Source organism: Xiphias gladius, chromosome 7, assembly GCF_016859285.1.
Source record: "Xiphias gladius isolate SHS-SW01 ecotype Sanya breed wild chromosome 7, ASM1685928v1, whole genome shotgun sequence".
NCBI lineage: Eukaryota > Metazoa > Chordata > Actinopteri > Istiophoriformes > Xiphiidae > Xiphias > Xiphias gladius.
In genome coordinates, this window is record NC_053406.1 from 16,882,588 (window position 1) to 16,906,048 (window position 23,461).

The 23,461-nt window shown below is 42.2% G+C and overlaps 2 protein-coding genes across 4 annotated transcripts in view; one reads left to right on the forward strand and one right to left on the reverse strand.

The window, feature by feature from the left end:
• Positions 1–1,396: 1,396 nt before the first annotated feature.
• On the forward strand, positions 1,397–6,459 carry LOC120792386 (ribonucleoside-diphosphate reductase large subunit). Of its 2 annotated transcripts, none has more exons than XM_040131544.1 (4): positions 1,397–1,550; positions 3,088–5,069; positions 5,821–6,009; positions 6,117–6,459. In XM_040131544.1, exons 1-4 carry the CDS (start codon positions 1,532–1,534, stop codon positions 6,306–6,308), a joined length of 2,382 nt encoding a protein of 793 aa, XP_039987478.1. In that variant the 5' UTR covers positions 1,397–1,531; the 3' UTR covers positions 6,309–6,459. The 2 variants fall into 2 exon arrangements, with proteins under 2 accessions (XP_039987478.1, XP_039987479.1); XM_040131545.1 differs by lacking the exon at positions 1,397–1,550 and adding an exon at positions 2,821–2,839.
• A 489-nt stretch (positions 6,460–6,948) lies between these two features.
• sipa1l3 (signal-induced proliferation-associated 1 like 3) overlaps positions 6,949–23,461 on the reverse strand; it is a 76,924-nt gene continuing 60,411 nt past the window's right edge. For both annotated transcript variants that reach the window (XM_040130647.1, XM_040130648.1), the window contains exons 13-24: positions 21,930–22,181; positions 19,968–20,150; positions 19,314–19,438; positions 17,981–18,096; positions 17,436–17,884; positions 14,949–15,179; positions 13,914–14,076; positions 13,633–13,807; positions 13,194–13,343; positions 12,294–12,420; positions 11,743–11,824; positions 6,949–10,862 (exon numbers count right to left, since the gene is read on the reverse strand). In XM_040130647.1, the coding sequence (XP_039986581.1) occupies positions 10,668–10,862; positions 11,743–11,824; positions 12,294–12,420; positions 13,194–13,343; positions 13,633–13,807; positions 13,914–14,076; positions 14,949–15,179; positions 17,436–17,884; positions 17,981–18,096; positions 19,314–19,438; positions 19,968–20,150; positions 21,930–22,181 (2,248 nt within the window). In that variant the 3' untranslated portion in view covers positions 6,949–10,667. The remainder of the gene's footprint in view (positions 10,863–11,742; positions 11,825–12,293; positions 12,421–13,193; positions 13,344–13,632; positions 13,808–13,913; positions 14,077–14,948; positions 15,180–17,435; positions 17,885–17,980; positions 18,097–19,313; positions 19,439–19,967; positions 20,151–21,929; positions 22,182–23,461) is intronic.

Below are 23,461 nucleotides of genomic sequence, written 5' to 3' on the forward strand. Positions count from 1 at the left end.
AAAAAAAGATGCACATTCATTACACTCCAAATTAAACTTGATTCTTAAAAACTAACTCCATATACGTTATATGTTACTAAGGGTTTTAAAATGAAAATAAATGTATGTTGAATAGTAAAAAAATTCAGTATAAAATTAAGATGCTAGCAGTGGTGGAAAGTAACAAAGTACATTTACTCATGTTTTGAGGTACTTCCGCCTTACCTGAGTATTTCCATTCTATGCTATTTTATACCTCTACTCCACTTCACTTCAGAGGCAAATATTGTACTTTTTACTCCACTAAAGTTTTCATAGATATAAAATCACCAAAATGTGTACTTTGCCCCAGGGGCGCCGAAACTTCTGCCTTCAACTGAAAAAAACTGCAGGAAGTGCAATAATAAACTACGTACTAAAAAAAACTTGTTTTCTTCAACTTACTGTTCTTTTCCACACCCATCCAAACCATTGCATCATTCTCTTCCTTCTGTTCCCTGGCTCGCTTTAGTTTGCAAGACTAAATGTCTGAACTGATGCTTTGCCTGGGGGAGTATTTGTAATATATTCCAGAGATGACGGATGCAAACCAGCATATACAGATGTGCAAGAATATAAATTGCACACACTCTTCTGCCTCATGTGAAGGGTAATGTCATCTTGCATCACAACAAAGTTCTTCTTTTTCTTATTTTAAGGGCGAATTGCAACCAAGTGGAGCATTATCGCCACCTACTGTAGTGTTACGGAATTAACACATCCTTGCTATCTGTGGCATGTGAAGACACGTCTCAAAACTGAATTTCCAGGGCAGTCTGTGAGGATGGTTTTAAGGTCCAGTGGTTTAACGCCTAGACCAACATGAGCAGCCTCATCCCAGTTTCTGCTCAGATGCTTTCCAAAGGGGCACAGAGCTGAATTTAGCTCAGTGTGTCCTGATCCGACACTCCTCTTTCCAGCCTTCCCACCTCGGACCTTTCCACTCCTGATTCTTGCTGGAGTTGATGTCTCCCTTTAAGATCTTCACCCCATAACTTCTGTTTGCATCCTGATTTTGCTCCAGATTAAATATTTGGCTTCTGCTTTACTTATTATATTACCAACTTTACTTGATTAGTCTTTTTTTTTTTTTTTTAATTTATTTTTTATTTTTTTGCAGGCTGGTCTACTTGTTTCATTCCCTTGAATACCTACATTTGCTGCTGTACATCAAATCCTGGTAGTTACATGACCTACTTTTCAATCCCGCCAGATTTGAAGAACGGAAAAGGAAGATGACATTCTAAACCCTTTCGATTGGTCCTCAGACATAGAGGCCCGCGTTCTCTTGCTGCTGATTGGTCAAACAGCCTGTCCACCTTTGCGGTCACCCGTGACGTCTTCCGTACAAATACGACGTTAGCGGGGAGTTCGGGAGTCGTTCGCGCGTTCTCCCGAGAGTCTGAACGGAGGTCGTGTACAGCCGCACACCGCGACACCGAGGAGAGGTTAAACGTGTAAGCCGGAGAGCTGCTGTTTTCTCGGAGGACGAGGAACACCAGAACGCACCAGCATGCATGTGATCAAGCGAGGTGAGGTGTTGATCTTGTTGTCATGGAGCGGAGTCGGCCGGGCCTCGGCTAGCTTCACTGCTATCTGTCAATAATGTGGCTCTACCGGTGTTAGGATCAGGTGTTACATCACGCAACCGAGACTCCGCGCTTGAGTTAATGAGCCAGCGTCAGGTGTATGACCAACCGATTTTTAAAAAGTAATTTCTGAGTCCGTCTGCTTCCGGTCTTGTATTTTAGTCATTGTTTATGGACTCAGCCAGGTTGAGCCATTGTCATGATTGGCGCCAAAAATCTAAGTTACACGGTCCTAACTCAGTGTCACTGCGAATCTCGGTGTGGTTATGACTGAATAAATGCCGATTAGTGATTAGTTTCATTTAGGCGTGTTAACACGCAAATACCCGTCTCGGCCAACGGGCTGTTTTGTTCTCGTCTAATAGAAAGTCCGAGGCACAGCGACTTTCGGCCGTTGCCGTTCCCAGCCGAAAAAGTGCCTGGAGCTCACGACCCCCAAAATATGAGGGCTGAGCTATGGCTCACACCTCTGCCGGCAGTTAGCTTTATCGCGACGCTACGCCGTTTATCCCATTCAATTTCAACATCAACGTCAAAACATTTCAAATCTTTCCGCCTTCGATGTTACCACTCCTACCACTAGGTGTCGCTATGCACTTTCACACGTCTGTGGCACCCGTGAATGAAGGCGAGCGAGCGGCCGTGTGTGACGCTGTATACCTGATCTTTTAACGTGGATATCGATGAAGCTGTAATGTTTTGGTGTGTACGTAGCAGTTGGCTACATACGCATCACAACATTTCTCCAGGGGGGAAAAAAAAAAAAAATTGGATTGGCCTTCTTCTGCACCCCCCCCCCGAAACTTAAAATTAGATTCTTGTAAACCACTACCCTGGCTCACATTACATACATCTCATTTCCTTCCTCATTTCCTCCTTTCCTAGTGTGCCCGCGCGTATACGCCCACATCAGTCATTTGTGCACAACGTGCTTTCCTTGCGTTGCCGTTGGGACACCATTGACTCAACCCTCCTCATGAATAGTTTGTAAGTGCCCTGGTTCGAGGTCCCTCATTGGCCACAGCCAGAAAAGGCACGTTAACGCCGTGAAGTTTGTCGTTAACCCATGAAAATATTGCGTCTCTAAGCGACCAAACTTGACCTGTTAACGCGCGTTTTAATGTCGCCTGAGCAGGAAACCTCCGAGACGTTATGCGGTAAAATGATGCAAAAAGATATTTAACTTCAATGTGGTGACAAAAGATGCAAAACTACAGCGAGTAAAAAAAAATGTAAGAGGTTTACTAATATTTTCGTTTTTAAAAAAAAAAACTGAGTTGTAGATGAAAAGTGATGAAAAATCCTGTTTGACAAAAAACAGTCCAGACTTGGATCTCACTGGATTTGTCCTGAATTATACTTTTTTTTTTTCAACCAGCTATTAGTTTTATCTTTACTGATTTGAATGTAAATTTTGCTGATTGAAAACTTATGATAGTGGTGATTTATACTTTGTGTTTGTTTTTTTATTCTCTCCCAGATGGACGCCAAGAGCGCGTCATGTTCGACAAAATCACCTCTCGTATCCAGAAGCTTTGCTACGGGCTGAACTCTGACTTTGTGGACCCGGCCCAGATTACGATGAAGGTGATCCAGGGTTTGTACAACGGCGTCACCACTGTGGAGCTCGACACGCTGGCCGCAGAGATCGCCGCCACTCTCACAACTAAACACCCTGACTACGCCATCCTTGCTGCACGGATCGCTGTCTCCAACCTGCACAAAGAGACAAAGAAAGTGTTCAGCGACGTGATGGAGGACCTGTACAACTATGTCAACCCTCTGAATAAATGCCACTCCCCCATGATCTCCAAGGCGACCCTCGACATTGTCCTTGAGAACAAAGACCGTCTCAACTCGGCCATCATTTACGACAGAGACTTCTCCTACAACTTCTTCGGCTTCAAGACTCTGGAGCGCTCCTACCTGTTGAAGATCAACAGCAAAGTGGCCGAGCGGCCGCAGCACATGCTAATGAGAGTGGCTGTTGGCATCCACAGAACGGACATCGAAGCGGCCATTGAGACCTACAACCTGCTGTCAGAGAAGTGGTTCACCCATGCCTCTCCTACGCTCTTCAATGCTGGAACTAACAGGCCACAGCTGTCCAGCTGCTTCCTGCTCGCCATGAAGGACGACAGCATTGAAGGCATTTATGACACGCTGAAGCAGTGCGCCCTCATCTCCAAATCGGCCGGAGGAATCGGTGTGGCGGTTAGCTGCATCAGATCGACGGGGAGCTACATCGCTGGCACCAACGGCAACTCCAACGGACTGGTCCCCATGCTGAGAGTCTACAACAACACGGCGCGTTACGTCGACCAGGGCGGCAACAAGAGACCCGGAGCCTTCGCCATGTACCTGGAGCCCTGGCACTTCGATGTGTTCGACTTCCTGGAGCTGAAGAAGAACACTGGGAAGGAAGAGCAAAGAGCCAGGGATCTTTTCTACGCCCTGTGGATCCCCGACTTGTTCATGAAGAGAGTGGAGAGCAACCAAGACTGGTCTCTGATGTGTCCGAACGAGTGCCCCGGGCTGGACGAGTGCTGGGGGGAGGAGTTTGAGGAGCTCTATACCAAATATGAGAAGGAGGGGAGGGTCAAGCGAGTGGTGAAGGCTCAGCAGCTGTGGTATGCCATTATTGAGTCCCAGACAGAAACCGGTACGCCGTACATGCTGTACAAAGACGCCTGCAACAGGAAGAGCAACCAGCAGAACCTGGGCACCATCAAGTCCAGCAACCTCTGCACAGAAATCGTTGAATACACCAGCCAGGATGAGGTAGCGGTCTGTAATCTGGCGTCCATCGCTCTCAACATGTACGTCACCCCTGAGCGGACTTTTGACTTTAAAAAACTGGAATACGTGACCAAAGTAATCGTCAAAAACCTGAACAAGATCATAGACATTAACTACTATCCAGTGCCTGAAGCTGAGAAGTCCAACAAGCGTCACAGGCCAATTGGAATCGGTGTCCAGGGTTTGGCAGATGCCTTCATCCTGATGCGTTTCCCCTTTGAAAGCCCCGAAGCTCAGCTGTTGAACATCCAGATCTTTGAGACCATCTACTACGCTGCCCTGGAGGCGAGCTGCGAGCTGGCCTCCGAGCTCGGCCCCTACGAGACGTACGAAGGCTCTCCGGTCAGCAAGGGCGTCCTCCAGTACGACATGTGGGACAAGACGCCCACCGACCTGTGGGACTGGAAGCTGCTGAAGGAGAAGATCGCCAAGCATGGCGTGAGGAACAGCCTGCTGCTGGCCCCGATGCCCACAGCCTCCACCGCCCAGATCCTGGGCAACAACGAGTCTATTGAGGCCTACACCAGCAACATCTACACCCGCAGGGTCCTCTCCGGAGAGTTCCAGATCGTGAATCCTCACCTGCTCAAAGATCTGACAGAAAGAGGACTGTGGAGCGAGGAGATGAAGAACCAACTGATAGCTCACAATGGATCCATTCAGGTAATGCATCCGGGTCGCATCATTCACGGCAATTCAACTTTTTTTTTATAGGTCTTATCAAGATATTGATTTTTCTTTATTTTGTTTGTGTGGTTACATTTAAAGGTTTTAAAAAATCCGCTTAATGTGAGCCTGAGACTTAACTAAACACATCACAGCTGCCAGACATCTGGTTCCAGCTTCTCAGATGTGAGGATTTGCTGCTTTTACCTTTTATCATATGACAGTAAGTGATAGGTCTGAGAAATTATGATGGACATTTATCACTTTCTTGACATTTTTAAACACTAAAAGATGAATTAAAAAAAAAGCGGCAGATTAATCAATTAAGAAAATAAGAATTAGTTGTAGGCTTAATTGTGATTAACCAAAAAAATTACTAAAATACTGAAATAAACACTGTAGAGCTGCAAGTGATGATTGCCTCTATCAATAATCTGCCGATTATTCTCGGTTAATCATTTGGTCTATAAAATGTCAGAAAATGGTGGAAATTGCCACCACGGTGGCACATTACAATAGTTTGTTTGTCGATACTAACGGTCCAAAACCCTACAATATTTAGTTTACTATTTAAAGACGGAAAAGCAGAAGACGCATTTTAGAAGCTGGAAACATCTAACGTTTGGCATTTCTTCTTAAACTGACTCAGTGAATTCACATTGAATAACTTTCAGTTGTGGGGCTGACGGTTCTGATTTAAACGCTAAATAATCAATTTTTATTTATTTATTTTTTAAAATTTCAACAGGATATTGATGGGATTCCAGATGATCTGAAGGAGCTGTATAAAACCGTGTGGGAAATCTCCCAGAAGACCATTCTGAAGATGGCCGCTGACCGTGGCGCCTTCATCGACCAGAGCCAGTCCCTGAACATCCACATCGCTGAGCCCAACTACGGCAAACTGACCAGCATGCACTTCTACGGCTGGAAACAAGTGAGTTGACCCCGACGGGACCAATCAGAACAGGGGGATAATGAATGACAACTGACCACTGTGAACGCAACAGCACGTGTTAAATTCATTTCTTCCTCTCACCACAGGGTCTGAAGACGGGAATGTACTACCTGAGGACGAAGCCCGCTGCCAACCCCATCCAGTTCACCCTCAACAAGGAGAAGCTGAAGGAGCCGCAGCCGGCCAAAGCCTCGGAGCAGGAGATCATAGAGCGCAACACCGCAGCCATGGTCTGTTCTCTGGAGAACAGAGACGAGTGCCTCATGTGTGGATCTTAAACGTTTCCTGTCTCCCCTAACTTACAACCCTGACCTGCGAAAGCTTGAGGTTGTTTCAATGCGCGTGCTCCGACTTGATGGTTAAGCTCTGGTGACGTGCCTGATGTTGGGAGCTTGTCAGAATGTATAGAATAAATTTTTATTAAAGTTTTGTCTACTCATAGATGTCAATGGAAGACAGCAAATACTTACTACAAAATGTATTTAATATGCTTGAAATAAAACAGCTTTGTAATAGAAAATAAAAAGTTTATATGCAAGTTGTTTTATCGTGTTCGTGCTGGGGAAACAAAACATATTTGATACAAGAGGCAAAAGCAAGTGGTGCAGGGCTACAAATGATGAAGTGTGAGGATTTGTTCCTTTTGGTTTTAAAGGAACATTAAACTACATTATTTTGGGGTTTAGAACTTTTGGTCCAATTTGAAGATGTCACCTTGGGCTCTATGTTCTATGTGCATTTACTTCATACACAACTTTTTTTTTTTTTTTTTTGACAAGGAAAAACATTTATTGCAGCCATTGTTTACTTCAGAGGGAAGAAAAATGCCTTTTACATTTCAAAGAATGAAATTCTGCAAATGTTCTGATATTTTTTAATATATTTTTTATAAAATAATGAAAACATAATTTACACTTTTAAATGTACAAGTTATTACAACCCAAAGGAAACAATGCTCAACCAAACATTTGTCTACGTGTCATGTACCCCCTGCCACATGCAGAATGCACCGATCCACAAAGAGGAAAGACAACGTCAGAAATGAGAAGAGATTCAAACAAATCAATTTTGTACAGGGATCAAAAGTAAAACAGCATACACAGATAAAAACAGTACCCTCTCATCTTCACTATTGTCTGGAACAGTGGCCAATGTGTTAAAAAATAAATTATCAAAATATTTAACATCTAAAAACAAACCTAGTTATACAATTACCATTAACCTTTATGCATTATTGATTTGTTCAACAGGGAACATTGTGTAGGCTATAAATAGCTTAAAATTATACATAACAGGAAATAACAGGAAAAATGTATATATTAAAAAAAAAATCCTTGCCCCTTTCACAAAAGCAAACTAAAGATTAAGACTTGCAGATACTAAAATCACAGCTACACCTGCGAAGCTGCATCAGTGAACGATTTCTTACTGGAGGAATAACAGGAGCGTGTCACTTAGAGCCTGATCTAACAACCTCAAAAATGACCAAACTAAAATAAACACCGGAGCTTTCTGAGGAGTATCTGAACCCGATTAAAGTCTGAATTTGTTCATGACACACTGGTAAAAGTAGCATTTCTGAACCCAACGCTAAAAAAAAAGTCCCAACAGGTTTAGGTATAAATGTTACTGGAATGACAGCAGCCCGACTTGAGGCTGTAAAACTGACTGCAGAAGAATGAGGAGCTGGTGACACTGAAGCAGATGCAGTACTTTGTATTTTATGGGCTGCTGAGAAGCAGGACATAAGCGGCCGTTTTCTGTCTAGCTCAGAGTCAGAATACAACACTTGTTCCCTATTTTGTCAGTGAAAGGAAAGTAATTTTGAGAGTAGGAGTGGGCGATATGGATAAAAATTCTTTATCAAGGCATATAGGGTTTAATATTAAGATAGTGATACAGTCAACTTGATGGTAAATCAATTGAGAAACTGTCTATATTTGTCTGTTTTGGGCTAGTCCAGCAAATTAACTGATAGCTGATTTGCCTCCAAAGACCTAATACACTCAGAAGTATAAAAGGGATCACTACAATGGTATAAACAATATGTCAAAATCTCTGATCGCAGGCAAATTTAAATTGTCTCACAGCGCAATGCGTCTTATCGCCCACCCCTAATTGATGGTATAGTGTTATCAACAGCATCTTGAGAAACCTGAGCGAGTTCCAGTCAGACAAAGGAGGAAACCTCCTGATGAGTGATACGTAGCTGTTCAACAGGGAAGAGCAGGAGATGAGAAATTTAGTACAATTTCATCAGCAGTCACTGAACTGAAACAGGAAGATAGGATTCATCCTCTGCGGGGATGTATTGTCCATTCAGTACCAGCGTCCAAAAAATACAGACACTTATTTCTGTATGAAAAATAGATATAGTAGACAATATCAGAAAGCAAGCTAGCAGTATAAATAGTGTCTTGTGTTCATTTGGGTTTATCACAGAACACAGGGACAAATCCTCTCATACACACAGACGGACTGGTTGTGATATGAAGGAGCTTCAGTGTTGTCCAGTGAGTTTCATGTACAGTAAATGTTTTCTATAAGCACACATTACTGGTGACGTAGCTTCATTTTGATTAGTACGCAAAGGAAACGCAGCTACGGGAATAGTTTGACATTTTGGGAAAATACACATTTGCTTTTGTGCTGAGAGTTAAATGAGAAGATGGAAACCACTCTCGTGTTTGTCCATAACCATGTTTGGTTATTGTAGTTTGCTCCGCTTTTCAAAACAATTAGTTTGTTATCACTCAGTTCAATCTGAACACACAGGCATGAAACACACACACACTCAGAGGATACTATTATCTCGAATGTCCAACGACAATAAACGTCAGCCAAACCTGCTTAGAAATCAGCAAAAATACGCTGATTATAACTCCAGAACTTGCCTGAGAATCATCACGTTTTTAAGTTTTCTACAGTATCAAAGTAATTCAGTGATAGTTGTCAGTACTTCAGGGGTACATAGCATTAACAGGAACTGCTAATTGCGAATTTGGCGTACTTTATTTTTCAAAATGTAAACATACAGGCTATAAAATGGGGCTCGAGTTGTAGGCAAAGTGTAACTTACTGAAGCAATGACATTATAATTTTTTAAATAAAAGTTTACATCTCGTCATGAGTGAAGACTTAACCTTTAAATCATTTAATTATAGATGAACAAAACAAAACTTTGCAGTGGCTAGCAGAAATTCCTAATCGAGTCAAAGAATTTGGTGTAGCACCGGGACCTGTTGCCAGGCAACCAGGCCAGTTACTTCTACTAGTGTAAAACATACTTCTAGTACTTCTACCACGTAAAATGGAGGAACTGTAGAAATTAAACAAAGGAGATATAACGTGGTAAACACTGACCTACAGATGTGCTGTAGCTGTTCCCAGACTTCATGCTAAGCTAATAACAGAACAGAAAGACGTTAGATTCTAACGTCTCTAATGGTTAAAGTGGTTACAGTGATAGTTGTATCAATCCTTTTATCTAACACTCAGCCAGAACTGGAGCAAATGTAGACTCTTCCCAAAATGTCCACCTATTGCTTTAAATACTACAAACAAAGGTTATTTAAAAGTACTGTACTGCGTTAATGACTCAAGGTTAAAATAATTGCCCAGTAGACTGAGATCTGAGATGATGCGGCACTACTAGAAACAGTGAAAATTAAACTCAAAACAACGCACTACATTAGAGATATGATACTGGTATCACTGAGTTTCTGACATCGAGCATTTACACTCAACACACTGATGGCTTGTTTCACATCTATGGGCCACGGTTCATCCATGTAAACGGAGGAAAGAAAAATATTTTGGCCCAAAAGTTTCATATTACAGTAAACTAATTTGTTCATCACTCGGTTGTCTTTTAACAGACCATCACATTCAACCTCTTTCTCTCACACTCACATTAACACACACACACACACATACACACACACAAACCAAAGGGTAATAAAACACATCTAGCCTTGAGCACAAACAGTGTTGTGCAGTAATGCTTCAGAGTATTCACTGTACCGTCAGTTACACACACACATACACACATACCTCTTTAGTACAACTGTTATGCAATATCAGTACAATATAGATATTATTGATACAGGAGAATTGTACCACACAGGCATCTATCTACAGTACCATGTCTGTAGAGCTTCCATTACTTCTAGTGCATTCTGGGAGATGCAGTCTGTAATGAGTCTGTCATTTTTATTTACTTATTTATTTTTTGGCTGATTCGCTGCAGGAACAGTATTAGGCCTCTCCAGGTGATGTAGTTTTCTCAAAAAAAGTCAGGTTCTCCTCTCCGACATAGTAGCATATATATTTATACATATATATATGACAAGTATATAAGACTTTTTGACTTCAGTTTATAAAAATAAACAGGCTCAGAGAACAGAGAGGGGGGGTCTCTGCTTCGTCTGTGCACAGGCTCACTGAGACCTGCTGGGAGTGTTGCATTTAAAAAAAAAAAGCGTCTTTTTCCAACTCTCTCTGGTTTAAGGCAGTCCAGTGGAAGCTGAGTGAGGTAACAACATCATCGTGACCTCTGCCTCCCGAAAGAATATTTTTCTCACAATTGCCCTGCCTCCGGCCTGATTCTCACCCTCTTCTTCTTCTGCAGCTGTTGATCACTCCCTCTTTGAGTCAGTTTCGTGTGTTATGGAGTGAGCCTCATGGTCACTCCCTGTCTTGTTGAGGTTGGTAAAAAACATGCTGAACTTGCGCAGCTGCTCACTGGCTGTGTGGCTTTCCTCCTGCAAGCGCTGGTTGTTCTCTCTCAGGTTGGCCATTTCTGCGAGCAGAACGACTTTATCTTGCTTCTCCTGATGGTAGACGGAAAAAAGGAAACAAAAAAAGAAATGATGACTGTTCAGTTCAGTGTGACTGGATAATGACTAGAACTACTTTTATGCTCTTTCTTGTCAAGAGTTATTAGTTTGTACACTAAATATAATGCTACAGCCAGAAGACAGTTAGCTTAGCTTAGCATAAAGACTAGAAGCAGGGAGAAACGGCTGGTCTCTGTCCAAAGGTAACAAAAATACCCCTGTCAGCACCACACAAGCCCCTGTAAAACCACAACCTGATGTTTTTAATACTTCCATTTTTTTACGGATTAAACAAATAAGATAACACCTGTTAGTAAGTAGTGAGCTTTAGAGGTGCTGGTAGGCACATTTTGTTACCTTTGAACAGAGTAGCTTAGCGGTTTCTCCTGCAAAGGTTTGGGCACCTTTAGGCAAATTGAAGTGAAAAGAAGTAAAAAGAAGCCCTGCAGCAAACAGACACTGCAACTTTTAAACAATAATTGTGGCAAGTGCAAAAGTCTGGGCGCCCTTGTAAGTGAGTACTTAGTAACCCTCCCTTTGGTGGACATTACAAGCTTGCAGAAGCTTTTTGTAGCAAGCTCAGAGTTTTGTATTTACTTCTTTTCACTTCAAAAATCAACAAAATATGTAATTTGCCTAAACTATCCCTTTAAATGACAGTAACATCGAAGATTTCTTTAGTAGCTTGAACAAACATCAGTAAATATATGATTTATATACACACCTAAATGATTTTAAAAAAAAAGATGCATCTTAGTGTGTGCATATAACATTACTATCATGTCCTGAGTTAAAATCTGGCCTAAGACTTTCTACTTCTATCTGTTTAATTAAAGTAAAAATAAACTAATTGTGAAGAACAAAAGATTCTCACTCTCTCCAGATCATTATTCAGCTGTTTTAACATGACCTCCAGGTGGTAGAGCCGACCAGACAAATCGTTGGGCACCTCGTCACTGTAAACACACACAGCACACACGTGGGTGATGGAGGAAGACAGGTTTTGCTGGTGTTTGTGTGTTTGTGTGCATGTGTGTGCGCGCAGACACGTGTGCATCCATTGTTGTGTATGACTGTTTGAACTTCCTAAAAAAAGCTCTTCAGTTTAAATAATATCTTCTTAATCTTGCTTTTCACTGGCAGAATAAACACCCTCTCTGGGAACACACAAGCTGGTACTACAACTCAAACAACCACCTGTTTACTGGTGAGAGGGCATAGAGGAGTAAACAACCTGAGGATTTAGTTCAAATTCTGACAGTGACTCACCGCAAGGTGGCAGTAGTGACAAAGAAAACAAATGCCTGAAGACATAACAAAACCGAGGAACATATACAGAGGAGTTGAATTTCTAGACTTCTGTAGCTTCCCTACTTTACAACGAATACAGTTTGTTCCATCTGTTTGGCAGTGAAATTGACCTACCCGCTGAAGGTCGGCGTGGTCCGTGGTGTCTGAGGAGTGTGAAACTGAACTGGACTTATGACTGGTCTCAGGTCTGGACCTCCAACCTGCGGCTCAGTCAGTGAGAAGAGGGAAACTGCTCTTTGTGCTGCAACAGAGACATGCGATCGTACGTTAAAAAAGCCGCATAAACGAGGCTTTTCACTAAAGTGTCCCTCGGGATACGTGACACAATTAGAACTAAACACAGGTGGACCTGGCAGCAGGTAAGGCCACGGATCAAGTGTTGGCTTCAGTCTAGAGTGTTTGTTTGTGCTGTGATGGTCTTTGTGGTAGCAGGCGACACGAGGGTCGGCAAAGAGACCCGGAAAAGAAACAGAGTCTGGGAAGCGGAGCAGGTGATCAGGTACGAGGTGTAGATGAACGCACAGATCCCTCGTTCTTTCCCAAGAGTGTCGTGTGACAATGTGCCAAGACATGGTGAAACCAGTTAACCCCCAACATCCAGACAATAAATCTCACACCCACCAGGGGTTTAGGATTTTACACTGGGTAATTATATTTAATGAATCCCACTTTTTTTTCGAAATCTTGCAAATCCTCATTATAACAGCGCAGGTCTACTTTTGTGCAATTTAGATTTGTTTAGCATTAACAAATAACACTACACATAAATCTGATACATTGGTTGTTAATATAAAGCAGTTATATGTGTATATGTGTGTGCAAATGTAAAGACTTTCAGCCAGTTTTAAGTACATCCAACCCAACAGTGCCTTGCTTGAGCGCAGCTGCTAATTCAACACTTCTTGTTCCAAACTATAACAGAAAAATCCACAAAAACCCCACATACATTACATTAAGAACCCCACACTGAGCCTGAATTGAACAACCCTAATCCTGAAGAGTCTCCATCCTCACCTTCGTAGGCTTTAGCAGCGTTGACCAGACTGGACCACTCCAGTCCACAGGCTGTGTCAGGAAGAGGCATCAGTCCAGGATCAAGCCTTCTCAGGGGGGGGACTTTGTCTCTAACTTCTGTAAGAGACAGCTCTGACGCAGACAGAGGCACTGGGGGAAAGGTGGGGAGAACATCTGCTGTAAGTAAACCTCTGCATGAAAGGTGTGCATCTACTTACGACGAGACTTCATAACTTATGAATGCAACAAACACCTTGTACATCACAATCACAACAGGATTGCTTTCAAACTGCCACTGAGCTCCTTAGGCCTCCAAAGAACGAAACTTGGCAACTAGTACACTCAATATCGCAGTGTTGGCAGTGAAGATTCAACACTGCTTGCATAAGTTTTGTCCACCTGCCTGAATGCAAAATGACAACAGTTGTTGTAAACACACCCTTCTTGCTCTGCATATGGTTGGAGGAGACAGCGTGTCTGCGTGTGGGCAGTGTGCAGGTGAACAGTACGTCAGTAGGAGTCGTCTGGTTCTCAGAGTTGGCGAAGCTGGCGTCTCTGCGCCCGCTGCACAGTGACTCATCTGAAAAGGTGCGCTGCAGAGTTCGTCTGGGAGACTATGGGGAGAAAAGTGAGAGAGATCAGAGCTGTGTGTGTGCAAGTCCATGAAAGTACAACTGTTAACTGAAGCCCGACATGATGGTCCACAAGTCTCTTCCTCACTGGATCTCTTTGTGGCACCTCTCCCGGGTTGTCCATGATGATCAGTTTCTTCAGGTCGTCCTCGATGGTGCTCTTATACGTCCGTCGTGGAGAGCGAAGGTCCCTCAGTGATGCCCGGAGACGAGGTTGTCCAAAAACGTTCTTTGAATTCGTATCCACCTGCCTGGAGACATGAGACATGAGCATCAAGAACACAAAGGATAGTGTATATTTTCTTAGTCATGTCTTTTGCGTGTGTCTCCCCACATTGACACAAACCATTTGTAACCTCCAGCCCATTTACAGGTCAGTACTTTAGTAGCTGGTTTTAGGCCTTTCTCTTCCAAAAATAAACACACACGGAGGGCACTCATGAGTTTTCTATTAATGTTCCATGTTTACAATTACTTACTAATCTATAGCTGAAATGACATGAGCATCCTATTTTATAACAGTGGTGCCCAACCTCTGGGGCAAGACTCCAACAAAGGGGTCACTGGATACATTTGAGGGGTAACAGTAGAGGGAAAGCAGAGTTATGCATATATTTTCATACTTTCCTGTAGCCTTTTTTTGTTGTATTACATGAACATTTTACCTCTTCAAAGCTCGAAGCACATTCAATGAATTGATCACCACCGATGCATCATATATACATCCAGTGATGAGGGGTCCTAAGTAGAGCTCGCTTTGTTTTAAGTCAAAAAGTTGGGAACCACTGGTTGATACTATGCAAATTTAGTGTATGATAATATTTTGCATAAGGAGAAGATGCATCGCGAAGGAAGAACTAGCAAACTCACTCCATTTCAATATCATATCATAATGAATTTCTTCCCACTAGAGATAGTGTCATATTTTAGCAGCAAGTAACTTGAGACAGACTGAAGTCTTTGTGTGCTCCGTGAACCAATGGTACTCCAAGACCATAATGAAAGCTGTAGGGGCAGGTCCTTGAAACCAACCCCCACTTAGTTCATGAAGACAATGCTTCTGTCCAGGGAGAGCTGCACTAAATCAGAGCTGATCATTTAAAGCTCTCAGTCACCGTCTTACTTCTTGCTGTTGCTGCCGTCAGAACTGGATGTCGTGGTTCTGTTTGACGGCGACGGGCTGTTGTCTTCGGTCTCCCAGGCGGCTTGTCTGCTCTTCCCATATAAGGCCTTGGGGGCGGAGCTGGACAGAGGGATGGCGCCTAACTGAGCTGAAGTGGGTGTTGCTGTAGCAGCTCGGACAGGCCGCGCTTTCTCTGCTGTCGGAGTCTTGTAACCCTGTGGTGTGTAGGCCCTGAGAGGTCGGATGGACATACAGATGTACATGTGATTAATGCATCAAATCATCAACAGTATAGTCAAACAGCCACGGGAAGCCAACTGTGTTTGGATTTAGCTTGCTAACACTCACTGAAACAAACACCCTGACGGAAAGTCAATAGCTACTTGTTGTGAACAAGGGCGTGACATAATAAGGCATAATAACCGTAGTATAACAAAAAATAAAAGTGTTATGTAAAGCTCTTCATTGTAACTGTGCTTAAATCCATTTTTATTTTCTATTAATGGCTGTTTCTGATAGTTAATGTTGTATTTGCATCTTCATTAAAATGAGTGCTGTGCTTTACTATCCTATTTTGACTGATGTTCAGTTCTAGCTTCTTTTTAGGAGGAGGACTGTAAATAAAAACACAGATGAAATGATTAAAAAAAAAAATATTCATGGTCAGCAGGTATTCTTTTCAGACTGCTTACAGCCAAGACAATCTTCACCAGTAAAGTAGGGTAGCCTAAGAGGCAAAACCAAGTCCAATAAAAACTCCAGAAAGCACTCCACTTATTGCTGTGAGCTCATGGCGATAACCGGGGGCAACGGTAATAAGTGTATCAACATTTTTATCAACTCTATCTTCTCTCATCTCGACTACGGGGGCTGGTCAGTGAGAGAATAAATGTTCAGGGAGACTTTGGTAAGAAAATCAGCCTCAAGCAAGAACAATGAAAGGGGAACAAAAACAGGATTTTGCAGAGTTACAGGGACATGTTTCCCTGTTCCCCAGTTGGAAATTATGCCCATGGGTGTGAATAATTAGACTGAAGGTAGGTAAAAGTGAGAGGACGCATACGATTGTCCACACGTACAGGAGATTTCAGTTTTTATGACCGGTTGAAAAAATGTTTTCATTCTCGAAATCTAATATAGTGAGTTTATTCGATATTTTTCGGGATAGGAGATATCCGCTTGGTTAACCCCCTTTGCCTTGGAAAAAACAAAAACACCTATCCGCTCGCAGTGAGTTGTAGTATTTTGAGACATTAAGAAAGAAAAAATAGTAAAAATGCAATGAATGACATTTGTGGAATATCCTCTGGCAAATAAAGACATGATAAACATGTAAACTAAAGAACGCAGAAAGAGCATTTGTTGTTGCACTCAAAATATCGAGTTTTTTTTTTTTTTTTAAAGAAAGGCTGACCTGGGTTTCAGTGTTTTTACAGCACCATGCTTGGTCCCTTTGTGTAGCATTATTTATTTAGGCAGAGCACATTTTCCTTTCCTCCTCTTCATTGATCAGGCCACGATCATGGAATATGCAATTAAAGTCTTGGTGCTGTCCATTTAGCAACGCTATATACATAGCAGATACTGTATTCCTGACTGCCGATACAACTGTATTGACAACAAAGGTAAACAGCACAAGAGTTGAACTACTACTATTATCATTTATCAAGTAATTCAGCGACATTGCCGTGCTATATAGTACAAAAGCAGGGCCTGAAACGTCCTATCCACTGAACCAATTCTTCTCCGCGGCAAAACAAGCTAATTAAAAATTATATCAAAACATAGAAATTATTCAACTGACCCATTTACCTCTCAGAAGGATTTGTTCAGCACCCAATCTGACCAAAACAAAACCATACAGTTTACAACCCAATTTGCCAAACTTTACACTTTACTGGGGATGAAGCATTGGTGTCCTAAAGCCTTCTGTTTTATTTGTATGTCTGTATTATATTGTACACTGATGATGCAGCACATCCCAGGCACAGGCTTCAGCAGCAGAGTCAATGGCGCTCAAGCTCTAAACACAGATTGTTTTACTCCAACAAAGAGTGGCCGTAGCCTCTGTATGTTAGTGTGTTTAATGGCTGCATGCATTTGTGATGTGGGGGTGGCAGTGACGGGTCCTAGAGCAGAGGAGATCACACGATGACCTGTATGTTTCCTAAGGATTAGGCTCCTATAATCCTTCGTGTAGCCTTTAAAGACGCATTTTCATGTATCATAGTGTTGTGACCTATGATCTGGTGGTGGTACATAACTGCTGCTTGGTGGATCATTCACTAAAGATCTCTCAAAACTTGTTATTACCAATCAAGGTACGTAGCATTAAAATGCAAGATTCATTCTCTTCATACAATAAGAGCCAGCACATATCTGGGATGAATCTGCCCGTTTTTTTTTTTTTAAGCTTAATGATAGATAAAATTAGCTTCACAAAACATGCCATAAAATATGCACCTCATCAGTGAGTTGGTCGCTTACCTGGGTTTGAAAGCATCCATTTTATCAGCACTGGAGCCAGGAGGAGGGAATGTCCTGGTTCGATACCCTTTGTTCTGATTGGCTGCAGCTGGTATGATGGGTGAAGACTCTCGTCTCCTTGCTTCTCCCCCGCCGCTGCTCCTTCCCACGGACAGCTCCTGCATGCCGCTGTAGGTCACAGAGCAGTGCATGGGCTTTTGGGACTGGTTGTTGGACATGTTTCCGTGGCGTGTGTTGTTGTAGTGGGTTGGGGCGTCAATGCCGCTGTCATTGGACCCCCCCTTGTTGAGAAGGTCGGGGTCAGGGTCAGCCAGGTCGCCCAGGCAACCGCCGCCTCCTCCTCGCTCTCCTCCAGCACCTCCGTCAAACCAGCGCTCGTCACTGTGGCTGCTGGAGGCGTTGCTGGACAGAGTGTTACTGCTGGAGTGACTGGAGTACTGAGTCTCACCCTGCAGAGGACAGGGAGGACAACAGTCAGACTGAGAGGCAACGAGGCAGAGAAAGTGACAGATTAACAAATGAGACGGGGTGATGACAAGTCTGACCTTTGAGTGTCTGTTTGGAGAGTCTTTCCCTGGGACATCCTGTCTGGTTATTCTCCTCTGCCCCCCTCCACCACCCGGTCCCCGAGACGATGACGCTGGGACATGCCAGAGGGGTTCTAGACAGAAAACACACACAGACACTCACAGGATTAAAGCAAATTACATTGAACCCCCATGGTTGGCAAAGAGGATTAAATACTTATAGCACATTTAAACACTGACCTCCCCCCACACACCAACGCACTAGATCACACTCAGTTATATCTGCTCTACTGTGCAATACACACACTTTGAAACACTTTACAAAACATAACTGTAGTTGGACAGAAAAGTCTGAATCATTCACAACCTGAATAACAGATTTTTTTGGCCACATATCACATTTTAAGGTAGCAACATTAGCATGTATTTGGAATCATGCTTTTGGTCACCTGATGAATGTGAGTCTAATAAGTACTCTCTTTGTAAAGGGGCTATAATCAATATTTTAGTGATGTATTAAATGACAGTGTGAAAACAATGTGAAAGGGATCGCTCGTAGTGATGAACCTGCGTAGAGTTATAACTCGAATTTGTAGCCTCAGCTGACTTTCCAGAGCTTTATAATGAGTTTCAGCTCATTGTCCAGCTGCAACTTTACTGTTTCTGTTCACTCTTACCAATTTAATAGTGTTTTTTTTTTGCCTGCAGCAGGCACCTGTTTTCAACAAAAAAAAACCAAAAAAAAAAGCTCTTAAAACCCACTGAACATTACCTGCTCAGCACTAAACAGCACGCAGACACAGTTAGTGACCAGCTGGTAACATAGTAGAAACAGAAGTTGGCAGAGACCAAAAACAGAAGCAAGGAAGAGTGAATATTGGACTTACATTCAACAGGTGGACAAAAACATGACTCCAAATGAAAGATAATGTTTCTACATGACTGCTGAATGTGTAAATACGTTCACCATTTCAGCTATGTTAATGTTGTGCTTACAACTTGATTCCTCTGTTGCCAAATGGCAAAATAAAAAAAAATCAGTTATTGCAGTTGTAAACTAATTTTTTGCTCCTCACCAACTCCTGAGGGAAATATCTGGCACTTTAGCTGCTTAATGTTCAATCAACTTCCTGCTGCAGCTGAAAACGATGCTATGAGAACAGTTCAGTTCTGGGCTGTAAACCCAAAACAATGAGATGAAAGATGCTAAAGCTGAGAGAAACTAGAGTTGGGAGATTATTCTTATTGTTAATATAAAAAAATATTGATTATAGCTGCTTTAAAGTAATGCAGCAAGTATACAACTTATTGGGAAAAATGTGGGGCCCGTAGATTTTTGAAGGTGATGAACCTGTTTTGCAGCGCTCCATGGTGCTGTCCTGGCTGGTGAAACCTGAGGAAGACTCTCCACTAGAGGTAATGTCCACACTGAGGTGGGGCTCATAGGGCAGCAGGGGGCGCTGTCCTGTTCCATATCTACAGAGACATATCACAAGGAGGACGGAGGGCATGTGATTACTGAACACATTCATGCCAATGTCTGTAGTAAATCTCTTTATTCATCTCATAGGCTATCCAAAAACATATCAGAAAACACACATGATCAACTATGAGAGGATTACTGTAAAGGACACAGTCTAAAAACACGCAGCCCTAAGAAAAATACAGTTTGCATTTTACTAACACAGGAATTTTTCAGTTTCTGTTCTGCATCCTGATGGCGGTTGAGAAAAACACGTTCCTCTGGTTGAGCGAGATGCTATCAGCCCCCACACTGTGAGGACGAGCCACCCACACAACAGATCCTTCCTCTAGCAGACAGTGTGTTCATACAGGCATAACTGCAGACCTGAACATGCCACATCATTCAGCCTATCTTCTGAAGTGATATAATCCGCCTCGAAAACATACAATAATTGTTGTGAGTAACATCAGACATAACATCAGACAAGATCAAAGGAGGGACGGAGGGGAGCTCAGCGAACAAAAGACCACACACACATACCTGTCGGGTGAATGTTTGTAGCGTACAAAGGGACCCGGTGTGATTCCAGGTGGCCCCATTGTGGAGAGGCCGACTAGGCCTGAGGAGGGCGAGGAGAAGCTGGCTGAGGGGTTTCTGTAGGGCAGCACTCTGTCGCCTCCTGCAGGAGACAGACTGTAGTGGTTCTCTGGGTAGCTCACTGGCCTGGAGGACACACGGGGGGCAATGGTTAACCGAGAGAAAACAAACACACCACAGAGAGGTGAGGGGTGTGAGTAAGGCTGCAACTGCAACACAAGAGACCATTTATCTAAATTTAGCGAGAAACCACATTGGGGAAAAAAAAAGAAAAGGGATCCAGTTAGAACCTGTCAGGATCCGACTGTTTTTATTAAGCAGTTTGACACCAGCTCCAAGTAACGTGTGTGGTTAGCAACTGAGAACAAAAAAGTTAAAAACACAACAACATTCATACAGTTATACTACTTAGCCGTGACAAATTTGAATATTTAGTTTGGACAGAGGAGCACCCATTTTAATGTGCTGGTGAGAGTTAAGTTAAAAAATCTGTCTTGTTCAAGTAGAATAAAAAAAACACAAAGTACATAAAGTTTCTCTCTCTTTTTAAGACAAATACATTGTCAGAATATCAGTTACTATCACTAAAACTTTCCAAATTTAATCAAGTGAAGGTTGGTTATTCAAGAGGCGTAGAAACAGTGCACTAATAAGAACATGTGAGTTAGCTTGATGATGTTTATTACTCCAGAGCACATGATTAAAAGTATCAGCTGTGCCCTAAGAAAACTCGAGCGTCAAATATTGATTCAGCATTGATGATTTATAATGACTCATTAAGTGCTGCATGCAGGGAGGCCATCTCTGCAAAGTGGTTGATTTACAATATTTTTTCATTATTATTATTATGATGGAAAAAACAACCTTCTCCATATGCTACATTAGCCTGATACTGAAAGACTGAACTTTCATTTTGTTGTCACGTTTGAGATTTGTTTTATTTTGCCTCAACCAAACCATTAGTGAGCGATGTATCCATCCAGTCAACATTCATTCACTTCATTTATATTTTATATTCCAGGTAAAAATATATCTAGAGGAGACCTAGCGAAGAGGGTAGCGTAAACACACTGTTACAACAATAAATAAAAACAACATAGACAGCTGTTGCAAGCTAAAAAACAGTTGACAAAACAATCTTTTAAGATGCAATGAAACACAGAACCTGCAGTTGTGGCTGTTAGGAGCAGTTAATGTTTCTCAAGACAATCCAAGAAATAGGCCACTTTAAGGGCTGTTATTTCTCTGAGTCGACTTACATTAAACCCTTACAGCTGCGTCCATCTCGCCCCCACTTTTTCTAATTTTTGTTGCCATTTTTCTGTCATTAGTTTTCATGGTTGTAGCTATCTAGTTATGTAGAACATGACGCCCCCATTCTTAATCCCACCTAAAAAAGCTCTGATTGGTCGACTGTTTGGTCAACTGATGGAAACAGCTACCAATGAGTATGACATGAGATTGATTTTAAATTGGATATAAAGGGGGTGATAACGATGTCCGGGACCAGGCTTCTGCTGCAAGACAAGTTCGTGAAAGTATGAAGATGGATCATGTACTGTAGATCACACGCTTATCCTCATTTGTTTATTGTCTGATTTTTAATAAATCAAACATTATCATAGTACAGTTGTATCATGTTTTATTTATACATTATGCACTTTAATTTTTATACATTTATTATTTTTCCCCTCTATTATTATTTTTATTATAATTTACACATGCACTGTATTTTTAAAAAAAGCTTGGATTGTCTATGTGTTTATATTTTATTTTAGTGACTATAATATATGTTTGCTGCCTTGTTATATCCCAATAAGAAGAAAATTATCATATGTAGTATTTTAGAAAACTAAATGTACAGTTTGTAGAGATTAATGCAAAGAAATTGAGTCTGAGTCTCACCTCTTGGAGTTGAGGTGCTGGGGCTCTCTGTAGGGAACAGGCATTAGGGCCTTGTGTGAGCGGGGCAGTGGAGGAGGTGGGGGACCCATGGGGGCCCAACGCTGCGGGTTGGGGGCGCTGTGGAGCCCTGGAGGAATAGGTGGACTGTCCCATCGCCACGTCGGACGAGGGGAGGGTCGGTATCCTGCCGCCAGAGGCTCAGGTTCTGGCTTCTGCTCCATAGTCTTCATCTCATACTCCTCTGTGCAGCCCCTGAAGAGACAGAGGGCGCAAGACATCCAGCACAACAAGTGAATCAAAAGCTTGACTCTAAAAGTTCTCGCTCGCCTCTCAAACCCCCATTTTGTCTCCTCAACACAGCCTTCATCTATTGTGTTTGATCCTGAACTATGGGTCAGTAAAAAGCAATGATAAGAAGCAATAGCTCCTCCTCTCTGAAGACCTAAACTGCAGCTGAACCAGAACTGTGGGCTCTTTACAGAGTTCAGGGAGTAAAACCTGCTCGATAAATTTCCTCAGAAAGACTCCACATTATCGTCCTCTCATAACTTGCTTTGTGGATGCTCAAACACACAGCAGACATGCAACAGAGCTCACTAATGAGCTCCCCTGACAGCAATGGAGGGAGGGAGGGAGGAAGGAAAGGAAACTGATTATTGGCACATCAGGACTCCATCCTGCCTGCTGTGAGACTGAGGTCAAGTGTATTTGTGTGTGTGCACAAAGTGATAGCCCTCTAATCTCATCAAAGAGATTCTCACTCAAGTTCTTAGTGTATATATAGTAGATTCGTATATGCATGCACAAGGTCAGATACTGCAATTAAAATTCATTGTGTTTTTTTTCCCCTCCAAAAATCCAATAAAAGCATCAAACGGTAGTTCTTAAATTTAAATAAAAAAGACAAGCACACTTTTAGCTCCGTCAGAAACATTAAAACATCATGAGAGGAAAATAGCCTCAAAAAAAGATAAGGTAGAATTTATTCTGATTAATTATGAAATCACTTAGAGAGCTCCCAGCTGGAAGGGTTGTCATCTTTATTTTTCAGCTGAGGACACAAACAGAACACTCAACTAAAGATGTTCTCATTCTCATAGTAGCCTAATGCCCGATATCCTCACACGACATCATTATTTTATTCACAAAGCCTATTACAGGAGGGCAGGAGGCATCAAATATGCATACATGATGTATTTAAGATGAGACAAAATCCGGGAGGAAGAGGGAGAAAAGGATAAAAGAGAAGGGCGACAGTGGTGGTTGGAAAATGGTGTCAAAGTGAAGAGTTAAAGTGAGATGAAAGTGAAATTCACAGTGAGGTGAAACAAGGCACAAGTGGGATAAAAAAAGAACTTAAAGAGAAACAAACACAACACAGCAAAGACTGAAATAACAGAGGGGAAGACAGCATGTGACGTATCCCTTAAAGGGTCCTTTCACCCAAATTAAGGCTGCAATTAATTATTTTCATTATCGATTTATCTGTAATTATTTTCATTGTTTTGGTCTATAAAACATCACAATTTCCC